The 19,341-nt window shown below is 53.7% G+C and overlaps 1 protein-coding gene across 1 annotated transcript; it reads right to left on the bottom strand.

Moving 5' to 3' along the window:
- Positions 1 to 1,190: 1,190 nt before the first annotated feature.
- Positions 1,191 to 18,636, bottom strand: ALKBH5 (alkB homolog 5, RNA demethylase). The gene is made up of 5 exons (XM_082292189.1): positions 18,376 to 18,636; positions 17,382 to 18,201; positions 11,283 to 11,363; positions 6,837 to 6,992; positions 1,191 to 5,233 (listed from the first exon to the last, which is right to left on the bottom strand). Exons 2-5 carry the CDS (start codon positions 18,101 to 18,103, stop codon positions 5,050 to 5,052), a joined length of 1,143 nt encoding a protein of 380 aa, XP_082148315.1. The 5' UTR covers positions 18,104 to 18,201; positions 18,376 to 18,636; the 3' UTR covers positions 1,191 to 5,049.
- Between the last annotated feature and the right edge of the window lie 705 nt (positions 18,637 to 19,341).

The raw sequence follows: 19,341 nt of genomic DNA, 5'->3' as shown, positions 1-19,341 counted from the left end.
CCCGCGCTGCGCGTGCGCCGCCGCGGATGCCGATGGGATGTGTAGTCGTCCAACTCGACGCTTTCTGCGCTGGATTTATTTATATTATTTTTTAAATCTTTTCCTTTCGGTTTTTTTCCTCCCCGTGGGCCTGCTGGGGGACAGCGAGGGCACCCCCAGCCTGGTCATCGTGGTCACAAAGGCCCCATAAACATGGGGTGTCGTGGATTTAGGGTCTCATCATGTGCCCCACAGCCATGGGGTGCATGAACATGGCGGCGCCCCGGCTACTAGGCCTGGGGCATCCTGCCGGCTCCCAGAATTAGCATTCGAGGCTCATTCCCGGCTGGCGACTCATTATTCCCGCCAGGGCACCGGCAATTTTGTTTCCCACTTCCCCCCCGGCATCATCCCAAGGTGGGAGGGGGAGCAACCTGCCCTGCACCCAGTTTTGGGGTGAGTCACCCGGGGCAGGGCATGGCTTCCCCTCCCTGCTGACTAACCCCGGCCCTGGGGAGATGCGGCACTGGGGTGACGCAGGGTTTTGGGGCGGAAAACAGATCAGGGGCGAGCGGGGAACGAGGCCCCGGTGATGGGCTGTGGGCTCATGGATGGATGGATGGAGGGGCCTGAAGCACAGGCACAGACCCCGGGGACTGAGGGTGGAGAGGCTGGCGCCAGATGTGGGTCATTGCCCTGAGGAGGGAGAAAAGGAGGAAGAATTCAGAAGAGGAAAGGGGAGAAAAGAGAGGAGAGAGAAGGGGGTGGTGGAGAGGAGAGGAGAGGAGAGGAGAGGAGAGGAGAGGAGAGGAGAGGAGAGGAGAGGAGAGGAGAGGAGAGGAGAGGAGAGGAGAGGAGAGGACGAGGCCACACATGAGACCAGCAGACCCCATCCATCCCTTCTCTGGCACCTCACAACCATTCCACCATCTCCCTCTTGCAAGAAGGGGGCACAAGGAGTGTGAGGGGCTCCACACGAGGCCAAAGCACAGGGTGCTGGCAGGAGGAGGAGGAGGAGGAAGGCAGAGATCCCTGTCCCTGCTTTCTAGGACAGTGCAGGAGGCACAGCCACCGCATTTGGCCGCCTGTCCCCGGGGAGCCGGTGACTCCCTTTATTTAGAACCAGTTCCCTGCTCCCAACCACCTCGTTCCTGCCAGGGGGAGTCGAGGCACATCCCAGCCCCCAGTACCACCACACAGCCAGGCAGAGCGATGCTTTCTGCTTTTATTCAATTAATGCAGCAATCTATACAAGAAAAAAAAAAAAAAAATGAAACCATGAAATTCCAAACCCTGACAGTGAAGAACCAAATTCTTCCTAAGAATCAACCGGAATTAAAAGATTCCCCCACGTCAGACTGTACATAAAATAATCTCTGCCCCATTTACAGCGTTTCACACAGTACTTCTCGTATCTCAAACTTCAGAACTGTACAACTTTGTTACAAACCACGCTTTTTCCTAGGAAAAGCTCACGGAAAAAAATATTGCCACTTCTTTATTTATTTATTTTTATTTCTATTGGTAACAACAAAAAAAAATTAGAATATTTTAAAAAACAAAAATTAAAGTCAGCCAGAACTTCTAAGTGCGGGCAGGGGAAGGAGCAGAGACATTTCTCAGCCGAATGTTTCTCCTCCCAACGGGGAAAGGGAACACTTTTAGCAGGTAAAAGACTCTTTGCTGCTGGTGGGGGTCCAGACCCCAGCCCCCCCCGAGCCCTCCTCAAAGCCTGGCAGCTGTTTTGATCCATAGGCTTGGAAAATTCTACCACTGACCCTTCTCGAGATACGGTTACAGTAACAAACCCCAATTCCTCCTGTTCTTTGAGGAAAAGCAGGGATGAACCCCACCTTCCTTCCCCTTCCTTAGGAAAGACAGTTCTCCTGGTCTGGGCTGTGGGTCTGGGCACGTGGATTGTCACACTGGATGTAGCTCCCAGTTTGGGGCTGAGCACGAACACACTGTGGGTGGATGGAGAGGTTGGACCACACAACTGGATCAGACACAGGACAAAGCCAACGGGGTCAGGGCTGTGCATGAGCTTGGCCCAGGGAGCAGACAGGACAAGTTTTGCCTCCAAACTGGAGCTCACCCCGCTCCCTGCTCAGCGCCTGCCCCAGGCCACCAGCCTGACCTGATGCCTGTGTGCAGCCCAGCAGAGAAAACCAGGAATTCCGAGCCACAGTTTCACCAGACATGTTACAGGAAGGATCCAGACCTCTGGATCTGTGTGAAAAATGTCTTCTAGTTTCGAATCCAGGTTTCACTCCGATGTTGTTCAGTGCAAAAGAGTTAAAAAACCATGTTATCTACACATATACATCCATGTCTATAGAAAATGTCTGTACAAGTGGGAAGATGGCCCTGCCTGCACGCTGGGGACTCCTCTCCTGAGGGATGCTGCAGGTTCTGCCCACTTGCATCCTGCTCCCTCTCTCCACAGTGTCAAGCCCCAACCAGTCAGGTTAAAAATCAAGAGGAGATTGTGGCTGGAGAGGGGCTCCACCTGTCCCCCCAGCCACGGCTGCCAGCTCTGACCCACTGCATGGATGGGAGGAGGGAAGGAGGGGAAGCTCCTGAGCAGGACATGCAGGAATACCAAAACAACCTGGGAAAGGATACTTGCACACGTACAGACTGCACAAGGACCAGGATGAGGTGATGGCTGGGACCAGGCTAGAGGTAAGCCCTCAGGATGTCCAGAGACACAGCCAGCACGTCATCCAACGGGAGTCCTGCTCTGGGAAGGAGCTGTGGAAAGGCCGGCTGCTCCAGCTTCAGTTTGAGTTGACACCAGGGTAGAGCATCCGTATTGGAGAGGCAGGGATAAAACTGGGAGCCAGGAGGGGAGAGCTGAGACCTCTGGCAGTGCCCCCTGTCACCATCTGCACCCACAGCAGAGCCTGGCACCATGATAGGCACGGGGCATGGTCAAGATGGATCCAGAAAGACAAAGCCATCAGGAGGAGAAGGGATCTCTGCGCCCTGCGTGCAGTTTTGCTGTCAGGGAATGCCAAGCTTTCCAAAACAAGGGGTTTGCAGCCAAGAGCTGGCCTGGATTCACAGCAGAAAGCTGGGAGGGTGAGGAACATCACTTCAAATGCTACATGTGGTCTGAAAACAGCATTTTCAAGGTTTCACAAGCAGCAGAAGCACAAACTTTTGGATCTCTGGACTGACAAGACACATTCCTTTGGAGGCTGTGCCTCAGCATGGAGCCAGTGGGGGCCCTCACCAGGAAAACAATTCAATAATCAGAGACAGGCACTGGGGACCTCAGCAACACCCCCACAGGTCAGCACTGTGCTGAAGGTGATGGCAACATCCTCTGAGCTCATGTGACAAGATCCAGCCTGAGCAGAACCCCAACACCAGGCGAAAATCAGCGGGGAAGGAAAAGGACAGTGGGACCCAGATGTCAGCAAATGTCCTCGATCAGCACTGCAGGGAACAATGCCTGGGTGGTTGTTTTAGACCAGGAGCCCCTCAAGACAGCAGCAAATAGGTTTCAAAATATATTACATCTTTTTATTGCCAAGCGTGCAGACCATGAAGTGTGTGGGGGACACGACACTAAGAAAAACTACAATTGGAGGGAGGGCAAAGCAGTAAAAATTTAAAAATAAGACTACTCCTTACAACTGCCAACACTTCGGTTCAAAGAATCAACTGGAGGAAGTTTTCCTTAAAAATACAGCTCTAAATATGGCATTGGGCCCCAAACTCTGCAAACACCAAGGCTTTGGTCTGGGCTAACACAAACCAGGTGGGAGAAGAGGATGATGATGGCAGATGTTCTAACACAACTCCACAGGGCTGAACGCCTGATTCTTCTCAGCATTTCTTGTAGCAACCAGAAAACTCCCTACCCCAGGAACACAGGCAGGAATAAGCCAGGAGAAAGCAGGCAACTTCAGTGCTGGATGCACTGAACTGGGGCCAAACTCGACCCCTGCAGTGTCCCTGCTCCCAGAGCCAGCCTCGGATGGGACAGAGCAGCTCGGCTCCCCCAGGGCCACAGCAGCTCCTGTTCCTGCTCCATCAGAGTGCAGCCAGTCCCTTGGGATGGGACACTGTGCCAGGAATGCTGCACCGACTCAGCTCTGTCCACCTGGAAGGGGCAGTGGAGAACGGCTCTTCTCGGGGGTCCCAAGGCACAAGCCCTCACAAGCACAGCGTTTCCTACTCCTCTTTGCTATCCCCAGCTCTGGGAAGCAGCATGTGCTCAGTGTGATCCCTCACTCGGCAGCCTGAGATTCCAATATGGATCTCGGGACAATGCTGGGCCAGGTTTCCTTCCTCCTCAACCGCAGCACGCCCCCAGTCAGACCAGCACTGAGAAACCAGAGCTCTAGTACATTCTTCTCGGAGAGGGCAGCACAGGGACACAAGGCTGCGAGCCCACGCTGGCTTGGGAAAAGGGGCTGGAAAAGAAACCTACGGCATTTAAAACACTAAAGTGCAATGAAAATGTCCTAAACCCTTTGAAATCGATCGCAGCAAGAGGGGTCTGCAAAGTTTCAAACTTCCAGTTACTGCAGGGCACCCTTGAAACAGACCCGACAACCACCAAGTAAGAACGGACCAAGGAGCCCTTTGGTGAAACAAAGAATATGAGCCCACCATGGAATTTCAGCTCCTGGGGTCAAACATCATATTTAGAACATTTGGAAAGGAAAAGTGTTAAAGCAAAAAAAAAAAAAAAAAACCAAAACAAAACAAAAAACAAAAAATACAATTCTTGAATCTTGCGCAATGAAACAGTTAAACTTTTTGGTGTTTTCAAAAGAAATCCCAACAGAGAACCTGGCATAACTTTATCTGCTTCCTAAGGGAGAGATGGCCACTTGACCCATGACTCAGGACACCATGGCACTGGACATGTTCCATCCTCATGTATGTCTCAGCATTCCTCCATTCATAAAACCAAATTCTTCCTGTTTACTCTTCAGCCTGAAAGGAAAAACCAAAACTGAAGCTAGATGGAAGATAGCCAGAGGGAGGAGAAAGTTTTCACAGACTGGAGGCCAGATCTCATCAGCTCCATGAGCCTGCAAAGTGCAATCCTCAGTGTCGCCTCATTTTAACTTTCCTGGCAGGGCTGCCATCCTCCTCTTCCTCGTCACAGTCCTCCGTGTACTCGTAAGACCTTCGCCAATAGTTCTCGGAGCTGAAGTTGCTCCGTCTCCTGTGTTTTGGTAAGAGGACCGAGCGCCTGTTCTCCTCCTTATCCATTTCTAGAATCCGTGGCCTATGGAGAGGGAGAGAACAGGAGTGAGAGCACAGCACGAGGGGATCCAGGTGTTCTCCTGGACACTATCTGCAGTTCATTCTCCGTGATAGCTCTGCCTGTTTTCCCACTGCTTTCCCAGCACTGGGTACTTGGCAGAGCAGGAACAGATCACCAAGCTGCACCTCCCAAGGGGAGTTCAGAACTCTGCTATGATGGGCCAGTTCTTTCCCTTCCCAAGGCAAGCTTTGGCCTTTACCTCCATCAGGAACACTTCCAGGCACCTCTTTTTTTTACTTGCAGCTTGTGGCCCCAAGAAATATCCCTTGGGCAGAAGGGTCTCTCTCTACTGCAGCAGAATTTAGAACACAGAGCTGAGCTCCTTATGGGCAGGATCACACCACACCTCCAAAATCCTTTGTCCTCTCAAATACTAGCACAGTGCAATTATTATTTCTGCAGAGCTGCCTCTGATCATTTCATAGCAGGACTGGGCTGGTGGGCTGCACACACCACTTATTTTATCTGAGTGGTTCCTAAGAAATCCCACTATGATATCCATGAGAATTACCTGTTATACTGGACTCTCTGAGGCCAGAGAAAGAGAAAAACATGTTTTTCACACCCATCTGCCGCAGAAACCTATGCAAGCCATCCCCCACAGCCTGATAAGGTCACATCAGGCTGAAAAACAGCTCTGATGGATGTACACATTTGTCCCGCATGATCGCTCCCCTAATCGGACACCAGCCCACTGCATGCTCCCAGGGAAGCTGCATCTGCAGCCCAGCTTCAGATCTTCATCCATCTTCCCAGCCTGCGTCCAGGTGAATGAACACTGCTCACACACAAACCATCCCCACCCTCCTCCCTCCGGGACAGGTTCAAACAGGGCTGGGACCGCACGGCAGCCAAGCCCTGCGACCAAGTCAACTTTTGGGTTGTACCCATTATGCAGAGAATGCCATCTGGATCCTCAGGAAGCTTTGGAATTGGAATATCCAGGACAGCTGGCAGACTGGCTATCACTCACGGCTATCAATGTGCTCACACCAAGGTGTTTAAGGGAAGCCTTGCTGCAGAGCTGTCTGAAACCTCAGCAAGGAGCTTCCCTGAAGGTCAGGCTTAAGCATCCGCACAGTCTGGTTTCTCACACAAAAATATACACACACAGCTCTGGAATCAAAACAGGCCTGAGAAGCTTCCCAAGAAGTCCTTAACCTTTCCCAGATAGCAAACCCTCACGCTCCCTCCCAGGACTGCTTTCATAATATAGTTTAGCGCAGCTGCACAGGTTGCTTGGCAATAGAGGTCAAAAATGATTAGCTGCAGGGAAACTATTGTTCTGAACGACTGCATTATCAAAAGCCAGCCAAATCTATTGCTTCTTCATTATGCCACTCGCAGGATAAACAATGTAAGCTGCTTACAGCCAGAGCTCAGCCTCCACAAGTCTGGGAGGAACATGTAAAGAGCTCTGATAAAACAGATTTGGGCATTGCAGAAAGCACCTGGAAGGTGCAAATCAGAATGTTTTTAAACGTGTTCTGAGGCCAGGAACCTCGGCCATACACTGATCCAGAGACATCATCCCAAACGTTGCTCTTAGGAGAAATCATCCTACCTGTGGGCAGCATCAGGATCTGCTTTGCGATGGGACCGCTTTGGCTTCAGGATCTGGTCCCGGTTGCTTCCCGACAGGCGGTCAGAGTTATAACCTGGTGGCAACACAGAGCTACTCAGGGATTTTGTTTCCAATCGAGGTGCGTCTAGTCTTGTTCTGCAAATATTTAAAAAGAAGAGAATTTGGAAGGAGTTTCTACAGAATCACCAGTGCTGCAGCAGAACCCTCCATCCCAACCACACAGCTCGGGAGGAGGGGCAGGAATACCACACTCCACAGCACAACAAGCTGCAGCTTTGTGGTACTAGAAAGCTTCACAGAATGGCTTGGGTTGGGAGGGATCTTGAAGATCATCTCATTTCAACCCCCTGGCCCAGGCAAGAACACCTTCCACTAGACCAGAGTGCTCCAAGCCCTGTCCAACCTGGCCTTGGACACTTCCAGGGAAGGGGCAGCCACAGCTTCTCTGGGCACCCTGTGCCAGGGCCTCCCCACCCTTACAGGAAAGGATTTTTTCCTTCTATCTAATTTAAACATACTCTCTGTCAGTTTGAAGTTTCCCCTTTATCCTGCCTTGGCTTAGGGACACAGAGTCATGAGGTGAATGCAAAAGGTGCTGGGCTCACTGCAATTCCAGCTCCAGGATACGGAGCAGAGGTGCTGGAGCAGCTGTGAAATCCTATGAAATCACAGCGACTTGGCAATAACTCACAGCTCCAGTTAAGTCACCTGGGTGGGAGATGCCCTGCAAAAGCATCATCACCTGCAACAGTAATAACTGCTTCCACCTGGAAACTCCCTCCTGCCCACGGATCTCCCGGGGTCAGGTGTTCCTCAGCTTGACTAAGAGGTGCAAAGAGTTGAAGTACGAGTCAGGAGAAGGTGTAGCAAACAGAAGCTGCACCACATCCCTTCCAGCAGCTCTGCACACACTCAAGCTATGCTGGAGAGCAAGCACAGCTCCTTCCAAAGGAGAACTGTCACAGGACTGTAGCCATGCGCAGGTGGAGGAGGCAGCAAAAATGAAGGGGGAGAATCTCTGCTTGCTCTCCAGTGCTGAACTTTAGCTCTCGAGGGAGGTTTCCACAGGACAATCCCAATCTAAACTTCCATTAGGAAGCACATCCAGTTGCCAAGCTTCTCTCTGCCGTCAGGGAGTCTCTTCAGCTAATCAGGGTGATGCCAGACTGGCACAGGCGAAGCTGGGCATGGCAGCCTGAGTTTGCCCAGCATGCCAGAAACAAGGCACACTTCTGCAAGCAGCTGCCAGGCTGAAGCCTGTGCTACTCCACACTGTCATCCTGAACTGTTCTCAGCTCCAGGGCTGGACCCAGTCCAGCCTGAACACCAAAGGCATTGCAGATCCTGCCCCTGACAAGTGAGGTGGTTCAAATACCTCCCAAATACAACTGCAACTGCAGGGCTGCGATTCAAACAAACCAACCCCCAAATACAGTGCAAGGGCAAGGGAACACCAACCATGCTCCCTCTGGCCAGGTACAAGGAGAGGTGACACTAAAACAGAGAACAATGTACCTACCTAACTTAAGCAGAGAAACTATTTATGAGTGGAAGCAGAATGGCAGCAAAAGCCCTCTAAAATGCCTTTCAAGACCTGGTTCAATAGGTCTCATTTCTATATTCACCTCCCACGTTACCTCTCCCAGCATCTCATAAATTGAGAGCACCGTTCCTCCTCTCCTCTGGCTCAAAGCACTTCCAAACCCCGCTGGCTCCCGGCAGCCCTGCGCTCTGATACACAGGAAATGCTGAGTACTGAAGTGTTTATGACCTGCTTGGTAACCACGCTGCTCTGGAGAACCCTGCAAAAGGCCACTGCTCCTCCAGCTCCCACAGCTTTGCTCTCCTGCCACTGTCAGCAAAAACATGCTCGGAGCAGAGGCAAGAACAGAGCCAGACTCCAACGTCTGGGACGCAGCGAGCTCTGGCAGAATTCAGAGCTGAATATCCCAGCTCCAACTGGGATGATCCAACTGATCTGATCAGGAAAGCTCAGGGCTCATCCTCACCACGAAAAAGAGGAAGAAGAGTTTTATGAGGCTGCTGGCTGCTCCCGAGCCTCTCGTGCTCGCAGGCCACCAGCGGAAGTAGCTGTTTTCCTGGTTGCATAACGCACCATTCCAGACGAAGTCGCATGATCCCGGGAATCGGGAATGGCGTTTGTGCAGCGATCCACGGCGCGGGGACGCGGCGCAGGCAAAGGGCACAGCGGCCCCACTGAGCGCACAGGGACACGCAGGGGACACGGGGAGGTGGCCGCCCTCGCCGGGGATAAGCAGCAATTAATAAGCTCTATTTGGCAGCAATCACAGCGCAGCCTTTGGCAAACATTGCTGTGGATTCACCACGGCTGCGGAGGCTACACAGAAATAATTACCAGGGGGTTTATGCTTTGCTCAAGACAAAAATCCTGGTGTGGTTTCATCTGGCCTGTCTGATGGGCAGAGACACTTCCACTCTGACACAAAGCAAATCAGGCCCCAAAAATCAGGGGGAGGCAGAAGGACACACTGCTGCAGAGGGGTGGCTGAGCAAACAAAGCCAGTAGAGCTCTGTCCCTTCAGCAGGAATGCACCAGGTCAGCTGGGTACCACCAGGAAGACCCTCACTGCTCCTCCCAGGACTTTAAGGGGGCTTATAAAAAACAGAGCAACTTTTTACATGGGGAGATGGTCATAGGACAAGACGGAACAGTTTTAAACTAAAAGAGGAAGGATTTAGATTAGATGTTAGGAAAAAATCCTTTACTCAGAGACTAGTGAGGCACTGGCACAGGCTGCCCAGAAAAGCCCTGGTTGGACAGGGCTCTGAGCAACCTGGTCTAGTGGAAGGCGTCCTTGCCCATGACAGGGGTTGGAACGAGGTGAGGTTTAAGGTCCCTTCTCGCCCAGATGCACTTTGAGGGCAGCCAGGCTTGACTGAAACAATCCAACACCCTCAGCTTTACCAAAGCTGGACAAAGCAAGAGGCAGAGCCAGTTTAAACAGGTATGTTCAATATCTGCACCAGTTTGGGCAGCTTTAGCTTATTTAGCTGTCTTTTCCAGGGAACTGCTCCACAGCCTAGGACAGGCGGCTTCTCTTTCCCAAAATCCAACCAAAGCAGCTGTAAGATTTGGAGGTGCCTCCTTGTCAGCACTTGTGCTGCTTTTCCCTGGTTGCTCCAACACCATGAGCACAACAGCTCTAAGTTCTTATCACAACCTCTCGCCCCAAACCTCACGTGGCCATACCCAGCTGTGGGGTGGTTTGGCTACAGCCTGCCTTTCAACCCACTCTGTCTCCTGCCACATCTCATCCTGCCTACTGTGGTCTGGGCTGATTTTGCCAGGCTAATGCCTCAGGGCTGCTGTTTTTCCTGCCTTCATTCCATGGGTTTCTCTAACCAGATGTCCAACTCCACTCCACTGGCTTTGTGCCATATCCTCATAATGTTGCCAGGCTTGTTTTGAAACCAACTAAGCCATCCAAAAGCTCATCCAGCGTGAATCCAGACCGCTTGCCTGTGAGCCTTATGCCAGCCTGGGCCACAACCACAGCCCTGCCACCAATGCCCACATTTTTGGCTGGGTTTACAGGACTTAAAGTTGTGTATTTTCATTTACAAAGATGCTTCTTGACAGCAGAATTACTGCTAACACCTTCCAAGGCACAGTCAGCAGGGGTCAATGTGTGGCAGTCATGTTTTTCAGTTTCCCAGTAGAAGGAACTGATGAGAGAGGACATTTCTAGGCAGAAAAGAAGGTTTTACCGAGGGACTTTGGGGTGGGGTTGGTTTACTCTGTCTCCATTTTCTTAAGAGCTTTAGGAATAAGCACTTATCGAGAGTGCTCTTCTAGAACAGGAAGCCTATTTCTAAAACAGCTTATGGAGCTTGGCTTCCCAACACAGACTCAAAGGACAAGTTCTGTAACGAGCATTGGACTATCTACATTTCCCTCCAAAGCCAGTGTCTTCCTCTCTCCCCAGCAAACAAAAGCCATGATACCAAGGAAACTTTATCTGCTTTACAGGACACTCTTTATCACAAGCATAAGCTTCAAAAGACCATCCAGGCAACTCGCACATGTGGGTATTACATGACCAGACACCTGAACACACAGCCCAAAACAAGAGTTTGAAATCATAGCTGTTTGGAGCTGGGCAGCCAAGGAAAGCCAGGTGTTTGGGCACCAGCAGGGCTTGCAATCCCAGACATTACGATGAAGTGCTGCTGCACAGAGCCAAGAAGTGATTAACCCTGAGGAACACGTTCCAGCCACTTCCACTGCCGGGTACGGCAAGACACAAGCGAGCGTCAGAGTGACACCTAATCAAGGTGTAAGATCAAGCCAGCAAATTAACAAGCAAGGCAGTTTTCAAGTGTTCAAGCATCATGACACCACATCCACGTTTATCTTGCTGTCTGGAGGGCTTCAACACTTACTTCCGGAGGATGATGACAGCTCTCCTCTCCTTGATGTCCTGTGGTCGAATGCAGTGTGTGATTTCGTCAGCCGCATACCCACTGACAACAGAAACAAAAAGCCACCGTCAGGGAGATGCCAGGCAGGAGCAGAAAGTGGTTTCCAGTCTCAACAACTCCGTTTGGCCAGTAGTTCCTAACTTCCACCAGGAATTCCTCCTGCAAACACCACCCCCCAGGCACACAGGAGCTGGATTTACAAGAAGGAACAAACATTGGGAAAGAATAAGGAGAGTCAAGGGGTTTGGAGAGGTTTTATGATTTAATTTTTCAGCATACCCCAGAGGAAACTGCCACCTGCTCCAGTACTGTGAAATAAAACATGTAGAAATGTAGAACTGTAGATTCAGACGATTAATTTACGAAGAAATTAGAAAGCAACGGGGGAAAAAAATGAGCATATTCCTCCAAAACATCATCTCAAACATGCCTATGAGAAAAGGCATCTCTCACGGCTCAGATGTGCAGCACACCCAGACCCAAACATGCAACAGATCAAGGAGGTTTTTTAGTCACAGAGGGGCACAGTGCTGGTAAGAGCTGAGCCTCTCAGTGCCTTCCCCTGGGCACAGACACCTCACCACCCTCCCCATCACATGGCACATTCTCAGCCACCATACAAACATCACCAACCCTAACCCAGTATACGTGGGGTAACCTTCAAATTCAGACCTGCAAGCCAAGCTGCAGTCCCCTAAAACCTCCCTATAACAGGGTGAAACAGCTCCCTGGGCAGAGGAAAAGCCCAGGCTCAAGCAGTAGCTGCTATCAGCAGGAGTGTTTCACCGTGTGAGATGACTCCAGATACTCCACATTTTCAGCAGGCTAGAGAAAAGCCACGGTCAAGGACAGCCCCAGCTTCCCACAACACACTGGAGCATTTCCACATGGCTGCTTCTGTTTCCAGCAGGACTCCTGGGCCCAGCACAGCAGGTAAAATCACGGAGGGTCCGTGGAGAGCGGCCACCACACCTGTCCAACTCACAAACCCTGCTGGGAGCACATCCCGCCACTCCAAGGGTGCGAGCCAGCAGATCCCAGCGGTGGGGCCTGCCCTCTACCTGCCGTTTGGAGAGTATCAGCTCACACAGAGCCTTCTGGACGCCAGTGTGGGGAAAAGAGACACTGAACACCTTCAGAGCCTCCTGAAACACCTGACAAGGGCAGGAACACCTTGGAAGGCACTTGGGCGAAGGCTGCTCAAGCCTGCACACCCAGCCTGAAGCAGAAACCACCAGGCCTAGTGTTGCCACAAGGCTTTTCCATGCTGCTGCTGGCATGCTAGGGTCAGGGGCTGGCAGGTGATTCAGGACACTCCGAGCAGAGAACAGCTCACACACGCAAGTCTTCTCCAGGGACAGGACCGGGTTTCCTTGATCTGGTTAGATAACCCACCCACTCACCCAGAAACACACACCTCCTCACACACAGATTTCCTGCTCTGGGAGAACAGCTGAAAGTCTAAGACCAGTTAAAGCAGGGGTGATGTCCATCCCCACCATCCTCCAGGCATTGCAGAACACGACAGCATTACGCCAAGGGGCTTATGATGATGCTCTATTATGTTCTAGGAATCTCTGCGTCAAGCTCCAGTGAATTCATGAATATCACCCACGTTAACATTCAACTCAGCATCCTCAGCAGCATCCTGAACACCAGGGAAAGGACCTGAACTCTCCATCATGAGATTTTGGCCTGGACACTCATTTTCACTCCTTTCTCAGGCAGGAACCCCCTTTTCAGATCACTTTCAGAGTGGCACCAAGAAGTCTGGGGTCCCAGATGCACATGGGCAGCATCAAACAACAGCCCCACCACTCCAGTCTGAGGCCCAAAGGGGGACACACCAGTCTGCCAAACTGGTGTGGGAAAACTCTGCTTGCACTATATCATATATAGCGATGGTGTGTCTCTGCACAGGCAGAGAAATGGAAGAAAAAGAATATTTGGTTGTGTCATACTCGCGCTGCCTCGTGCCAGCATGAACTTCTCACCCACTGCCTGGCCTTGCACACCCTGAGGCAGACCCTGAAGAAAAACACCCATAATGTTATCAAGGGTCTACCCACAGGTTTCTTGCCCAGAGAACAAACCTAAAGCAACTTGGAAAGGAAAATCATAAATTCCTGCCCATGAGAACACCTGAGTGTGACATCTCCATCCCAGAGCATTTTCCAGAAGAACAGGGGAAGTGTTGATGTCTTCCACACACACTACCCCAAAACCAAAGCCCAACTCCAAACTAAGCTGTCAAACTTTACACCCTCTGAGTCTCTCTTTCCATCCAGAAGAGCTGCTGTTGAGCCAGAATTGATTCACACGGAGATAAAAGTGGATATTTTTGTGCAAACATCCCCAGAAAGGAAGCCTTAAAGTTCTACAGACTCTAACAAGAAAAGCTTGAACAAATCTCTGCCTCATCACCACTGGCACTGGCGTGAAACTTCCTCTGCACCAACAGCCTGTTCTGAGGGATCAGGCTATTTTGGAGCAGACAGCTGCAGAGAGATTCCTCCAGCTGGGAAGGAAGGAGGTTCATCCTCCAGCGACTTCAACCTGCTCTGATTATGCTTCCATCAGGCACGCCTTGAGACAACAGGAGGGACACACATCACCGTGTTCCCCTGCCATTACAAACAGCCAGGAGATGACCTGGAGCACTCTCCAGCTGCGGGAGGGAAGCCCGTATGGCACAAGCTCCCGGAACTTGGGAAATGTTACCTGTGCATTTCATTGCTCCAAGTGCAGCTGCACCGTTTCCAACGCTGAGACAACATACCTGGCAGTTTCAGTGCCAAGATTTGCTTCCTGTGACAGCAGCTGCAGGGCAGGGATCTGGCTGGAACCCCCCCATCCCAGCTGGCTCCACACACCCCCTGCTCCCTCCCTTTTTCCCAGCCACAAGCACTGTCAAAACACACGTTCTGCAGATGAAAGGGCAAATTCCTCCATCTCCCTGCCACTGCTTCTATTGGTTGATGCTCAACAAATAACTGTTAAAATAAGAAAAACCCACAAACGTGGTGAGGTTAGCAGCCCCTTCTCAGGGAGGTGATGGGCCACAGGACTGGGATCCAGCAGCACACACTGAGGTGATGCTTCCTCCTGGCCTGGCTGCCACTGGGACAAACCTGCAGGAGCACCCACTTCCCAGGGCTGCGGGAAAAGGGGGGACCGGATGACATCATCTTCTAGATCTCAAAACCTACAAGAGTAAATCTTCCCTGCCAATGTGAAAGGAGAGGGAAAAGGGTCTTGCTGGGAGAGAGAAAGGCTCATTAGCAGGTCATGGGGTGGCTCAGCCTTTGGCTTCTGGCAGAGGGGCACAGCCCAGCCAGGTGAGTTGCTGTTCCACCTAACCTGTCGTTTGAGGTCTGAACATTTTCCAAGGAGTCTGAGGCAGGTTCAGTGCTGGGAAACACCACATCCTGCTTCAGGCCAGGCAAACAAAGTCAAGGAAGGAAAACAGGGAAAGCCCCTCTGCAAAATCCCTTCTGCGTAGGCAGCTATGAAATTAGGAGCAGGAATGGAACAGGGGTAATCTGGGGACAGCCTGAGAGTGCTGTGGGGTCAAAGAGAGGGACCCAACAGCTTCCTTTAGATCCTCACGATTTCTACACAGCACGATTTCTACACAGCACCCAAATGCACGTGGCTACCGCAGCTTCCCCTGAAAGGCTGCATGCCAGGAGCAGCCACTGACCCAGCAGGATTCTAATCCCAGACATTACAGGCATGCCACCTCTATCTGTGCCCGTTCCCTATCTCCAGGGCAACTGCCTCCAGCAACTGTTTACCCAGAGGAGAAAACGCCAAGTTTAGGGAGTTGACTTAGTCATGACCAAGGGCTGGATTTGGTGACACACCCCTGAGCATGCTCTGCACCTCTCCTGCTCCTCCTGATTGCTGGGGTTAGATGGGAGACCAGGAGATCTGCTGTGAGGCAAGGAATTGATTCCAGACAGGATCCTATAAACGCAGAACAGTCACTTTGGCAGAATCTCTCTTAAGTGAGTGCAAAGTACCTGTTAACTGCTGTACCAAATTTGAAATAATCCCTGTTTTAAAGTCTATTATTTGCTAGAAAGCAGAACATCTGACCATGATCAAGCTGCAGTGGGTGGGTTGGAAAGCAGCCCTTGGATTTGGGGGGAACAGGCATCTTCATTTGATTTGTAGAATTTCTTCAGCCACATTAATAAACTGATTACAGCATCTGAATGACACTGGCCAACAACAAACATCCCCGGGAGACACCCCACTCCAATGCCATGAGCCCTGAGCCAGCAGCCTCTTTCCAGCAGTTCTGAAGGAAGAGCAAGGGTCTGGAAGAAGAAAACATCATTCTCTGGTCCTAGAGCAGAGAAAGCATCTCTCCTTCCTCCCACCATCCTCCACTGCAGATCCTCCTCCACAGTTTTTCAAGAGGCTTTGACTGCAAGACTTGAGGCTGACCCTGCATTAGCAGCTCTGCCAGAATGCTTCCAAACACGATAAAACTCTCACTGTCCTTAAAAAAAAAAAGGCCTCTGGCTGTAAAAGGAAGGACAACTGCTTATCCAGGCCTGACAGGGAAAGACAGCAGAGGGGTTTGCATCACCAGCAGGAAAATTAGGGTAGAAAGTTTCCCTCCTGATATCTCAGAGAAGTCAGGGAGCAGAGCAGCTGCCTTACACCCAGCAGTCTCCATCCCTGGGGATGGAGTTTGCTCTGCAGTAAAAGGATACAGGGCAGGATGGGTCCCCTTGGGTCCCATTTCACAAAACCACCCTGACCTCTGGTCCCCTGCACAGCCCTGTCAAACCACCAGAGAATGAGAAAATGTCCTCAGTGCCGTTCCCGATTCCCTCTGCAGCCTCCCTCATCCCTGGCTAATCCACACAAGTTACCTAACGCTGGGGTACGGCGATGATTAGTTAATGTTTGTGCAGCTTTTCCGAGATAAAAGCTACGTGAGATCTCAGCATTTATTATTGATGCACCAGTCAAGGAGGCCAGGTGTTTGTGGGGGGAAAAATTCCTTCTCGAACCCTGTGGCGATCAATTTACAACCCAAAGCATGGGATTGTGTTACCGGCCTGAGAGCCCAGAAAACCAGCCTGGACCTTCACCAGTCTAAAAAAATAACCCCCCGAACAAGGATACAGCTGGTAGCTCAGAGCACTGCTGGCAGAGTACCGGTGATCCCTGCTCCTGGCAGGGAGCACTCTGACCTTCAGGGACACAAGGGACTGGCAGCCCCCGTGCCAGGCTTTGAGCTGCCCTCCCCAGGAGCTGGACACCAGCGGGATCCGTACACTCCAGCCCTTCCGGACCCCTTACCTGCCTGTCCCCTCACCTGCCTGCTCCCCTGTCCCAGCCTGTACCGGGAGGCAGTGGGATTAAGAAGCAGGCGTTTCCCAGTGCCAATCCCAGCTTTACTGCCGACCAACTGCGTGACCTTGGGCAGGTCATTCCACCTCCAAGGCTCTTCCTCAACACGCATAAAAGTCTTTTCCTGTGCCTGTGACCCGCTGCACTTCCAAGTGACAATCACACGGGGCTCTGCGCTCTGGTCTCCCTATCATCATTGGGCAGGGGAGGGTTCAGCATTCCCAGTTTATAGACTGGGAAGATGAGGCCTTTCACACCTCCTCTCCACGATTAAGGTCAGGTCAGGGAGGCACCGGCCGAGCTAAGAATAGACCCAGGAGCCCCGTCCCTACCAGCTGCTCTGCTCTGACCACTCTTGGGCAAAGGATCCATTTTGTGTCTCAACGTGTTATTTTAACCATTTACAGCAACTACGGCAAAGCTCAGCTCCGCGAGCGGCCACGCTCCCACCAGCACTCGCCTCAAGCCCCGCGGAGAGGGCACCCACCCAAATCCTCACCTACCACGACGGCAGGACCCCCCCCAAATCCCTGCTTCATTCTTTTCACCACAGAGAACCCCTGAGTGCCTACAGGCGAGGGAGATGGAGCCCGAGGCGCCGTCGGGGCGCGTATCCGTGCGCCTCGTGATCCGCGTTACACAACCGGGCCCCGGCTCGTTAGCGGAGCCTCGGCAACGGAGAGTTACCTGAGCACCGTGACGCTCCCCCTCTTCACGGGCAGGAAGAGAACGGGCTCCGAGACCCTGATGGGTTTGAACTGGAATTTACACCCGAAGCAGAGCGCCGAGTCGCTGAAGAAGGAGACCGAGACGATGGGCCTCTCAAAGATATGGATGGGGTCCACGTGGGAGACAATGCAGCCCCCGGGCTGGTAGTCGTTGATGACGGCACTGTTCACAAAGCCCTCGGGGATCACCCGGTGCTCCACCAGCTTCCTGATCACCAGGTCGTGCACCCACTCGGGGATGGCATCCACCTCCCCCCGCGGGTACAGGCGCTCCTGGCCGGGGCCTCGCCGCTGCAGCTGAGACCCGTAGGTGTAGCCTTCACCGAAAAAATACTTGTTCCGCAGCGGTGCCCGATCCACCGTGTGCTCCTTGTAGAGCCCCTTCTCCGCCCGGGACACCACGTCCTCGATGCGCGCCTCGATTTTGGCGCACTCCTCGGCGCTGAAGAGGCGAAGCTGGCGGATGCCGCTCTTGACTTTCCGAGCTTCCTCCTCCTCCTTCTGCTCCTCGTAGTCGCTGGGCTCGGAGCCGGAGTCCTCCTGGTGCCGCCGCTTGCGGTCGTACGGAGGTTCGGGGGGCTCCCGCGGGAGGCCGCCGCCGCCGCCGCCTTTGTGGCCGTCCCGGTAGGGCATCATGGACTTGAGCTTCTCCCGCAGGTCCGTGTAGCCGCTGCCGGCCATGGCGCGTCCGCAGCCCCCGCCTCTATCGATCCCGGCGCTGCAGGCGGCGGCGGGCGGCGGCGGGGGACGCGCAGCTGCTGTTCATGGCACCCGCCGCCCTGCCAGGAGAGAGAGCCCCGCAGGACGGGGAGGTAAGGACGGGATCCCGGTACCGCGCCAGACCCTCTCCCGCCCCCCCTCCACGGGAGATGGGACCCCCCTCCCGGCGGGCAAAGCTCCCGCCCTCTCCCTCCCTCCCGGCGCAGGGACGGCCTGGCGGACGCCACACTCACGGCTCGGCCCGGGGCGGGCGCGGACAACGCTGCCGGTGCCGGTGCTCACGCGGCGGTAGGGCCTGACACATTCCCAGTGGCGACCCCGGACGCCCTGGCCGTTTCCACTGCCGCGGCTCTGCCCATGGCGGGGGGGCAACCGGAGGAGATGTGAGGGGTCCCGTGCCGTGCCGAGGGACAGCGGCGGGCGGGGGTCTGGCGCGGCCCTTCCCGCTACGTCACCAGGAGCCGGCCCGACATCCCGGATCACCGCGGGGCCGCCCCGCCCCGCCGCGCCGCGCACGCGCCACCACCGCCCCCGGCCCCGCCCCTCTCGCGCACGTACGGACAGAGCGCGCGGCCCGGCCCCACCCCCCGCGCGCACCGACCGGCGCCGTTAACCGGGACCGGGAGCCCCGCCCCGTCCCGCCCCGCGCGGCGCTGATTGGCCGGGGGCGGCCGCGAGCGCCGCGGGCCGGCGGCTGATTGGCCGGTTGGAGCGCGCGCGCGCGGCGGCGGCAGGGAGGGAGGGGCGCGGAGGTGCCGGCGGGTGCGCGGCGCGAGCGCCCCCTGGCGGGCGCGCCGAGCGCCACCGGCGAGCGGGAGCGACTGGGGGGGGGCTACGGGGAAACTGAGGCACGGGAGGGATAGAGGGGAAACTGAGGCACCGCGATGGAGAAACAAACACGGAGATGGGTGGGGGAAACTGAGACACCGCGATGGGGAAACAGAGGCACTGGGAAGCTTGAGGAAACTGAGGCACAGCAATAGGAAACACATGGGGATGGATGGGGAAACGGATGCGGTGAGCAGCATCCCCCCCGCAGCAGCGAGCGCAGCACAAAACCACGGACACCGAATCATGCCAGACTCCTGGGCATGTATAAAACCCCAGAACAACAGTGGGTTGGTCACAGGGGGACAGCGGCCACTGGCCAGGCTGGGGACACCCCAGGGCCACTGCACCCTCTGTCCCCCATGCCAGGG

Source organism: Coloeus monedula, assembly GCF_965178545.1.
Source record: "Coloeus monedula genome assembly, chromosome: 16".
Lineage (NCBI taxonomy): Eukaryota > Metazoa > Chordata > Aves > Passeriformes > Corvidae > Coloeus > Coloeus monedula.
This window is presented reverse-complemented; position numbering and strand designations above follow the sequence as displayed.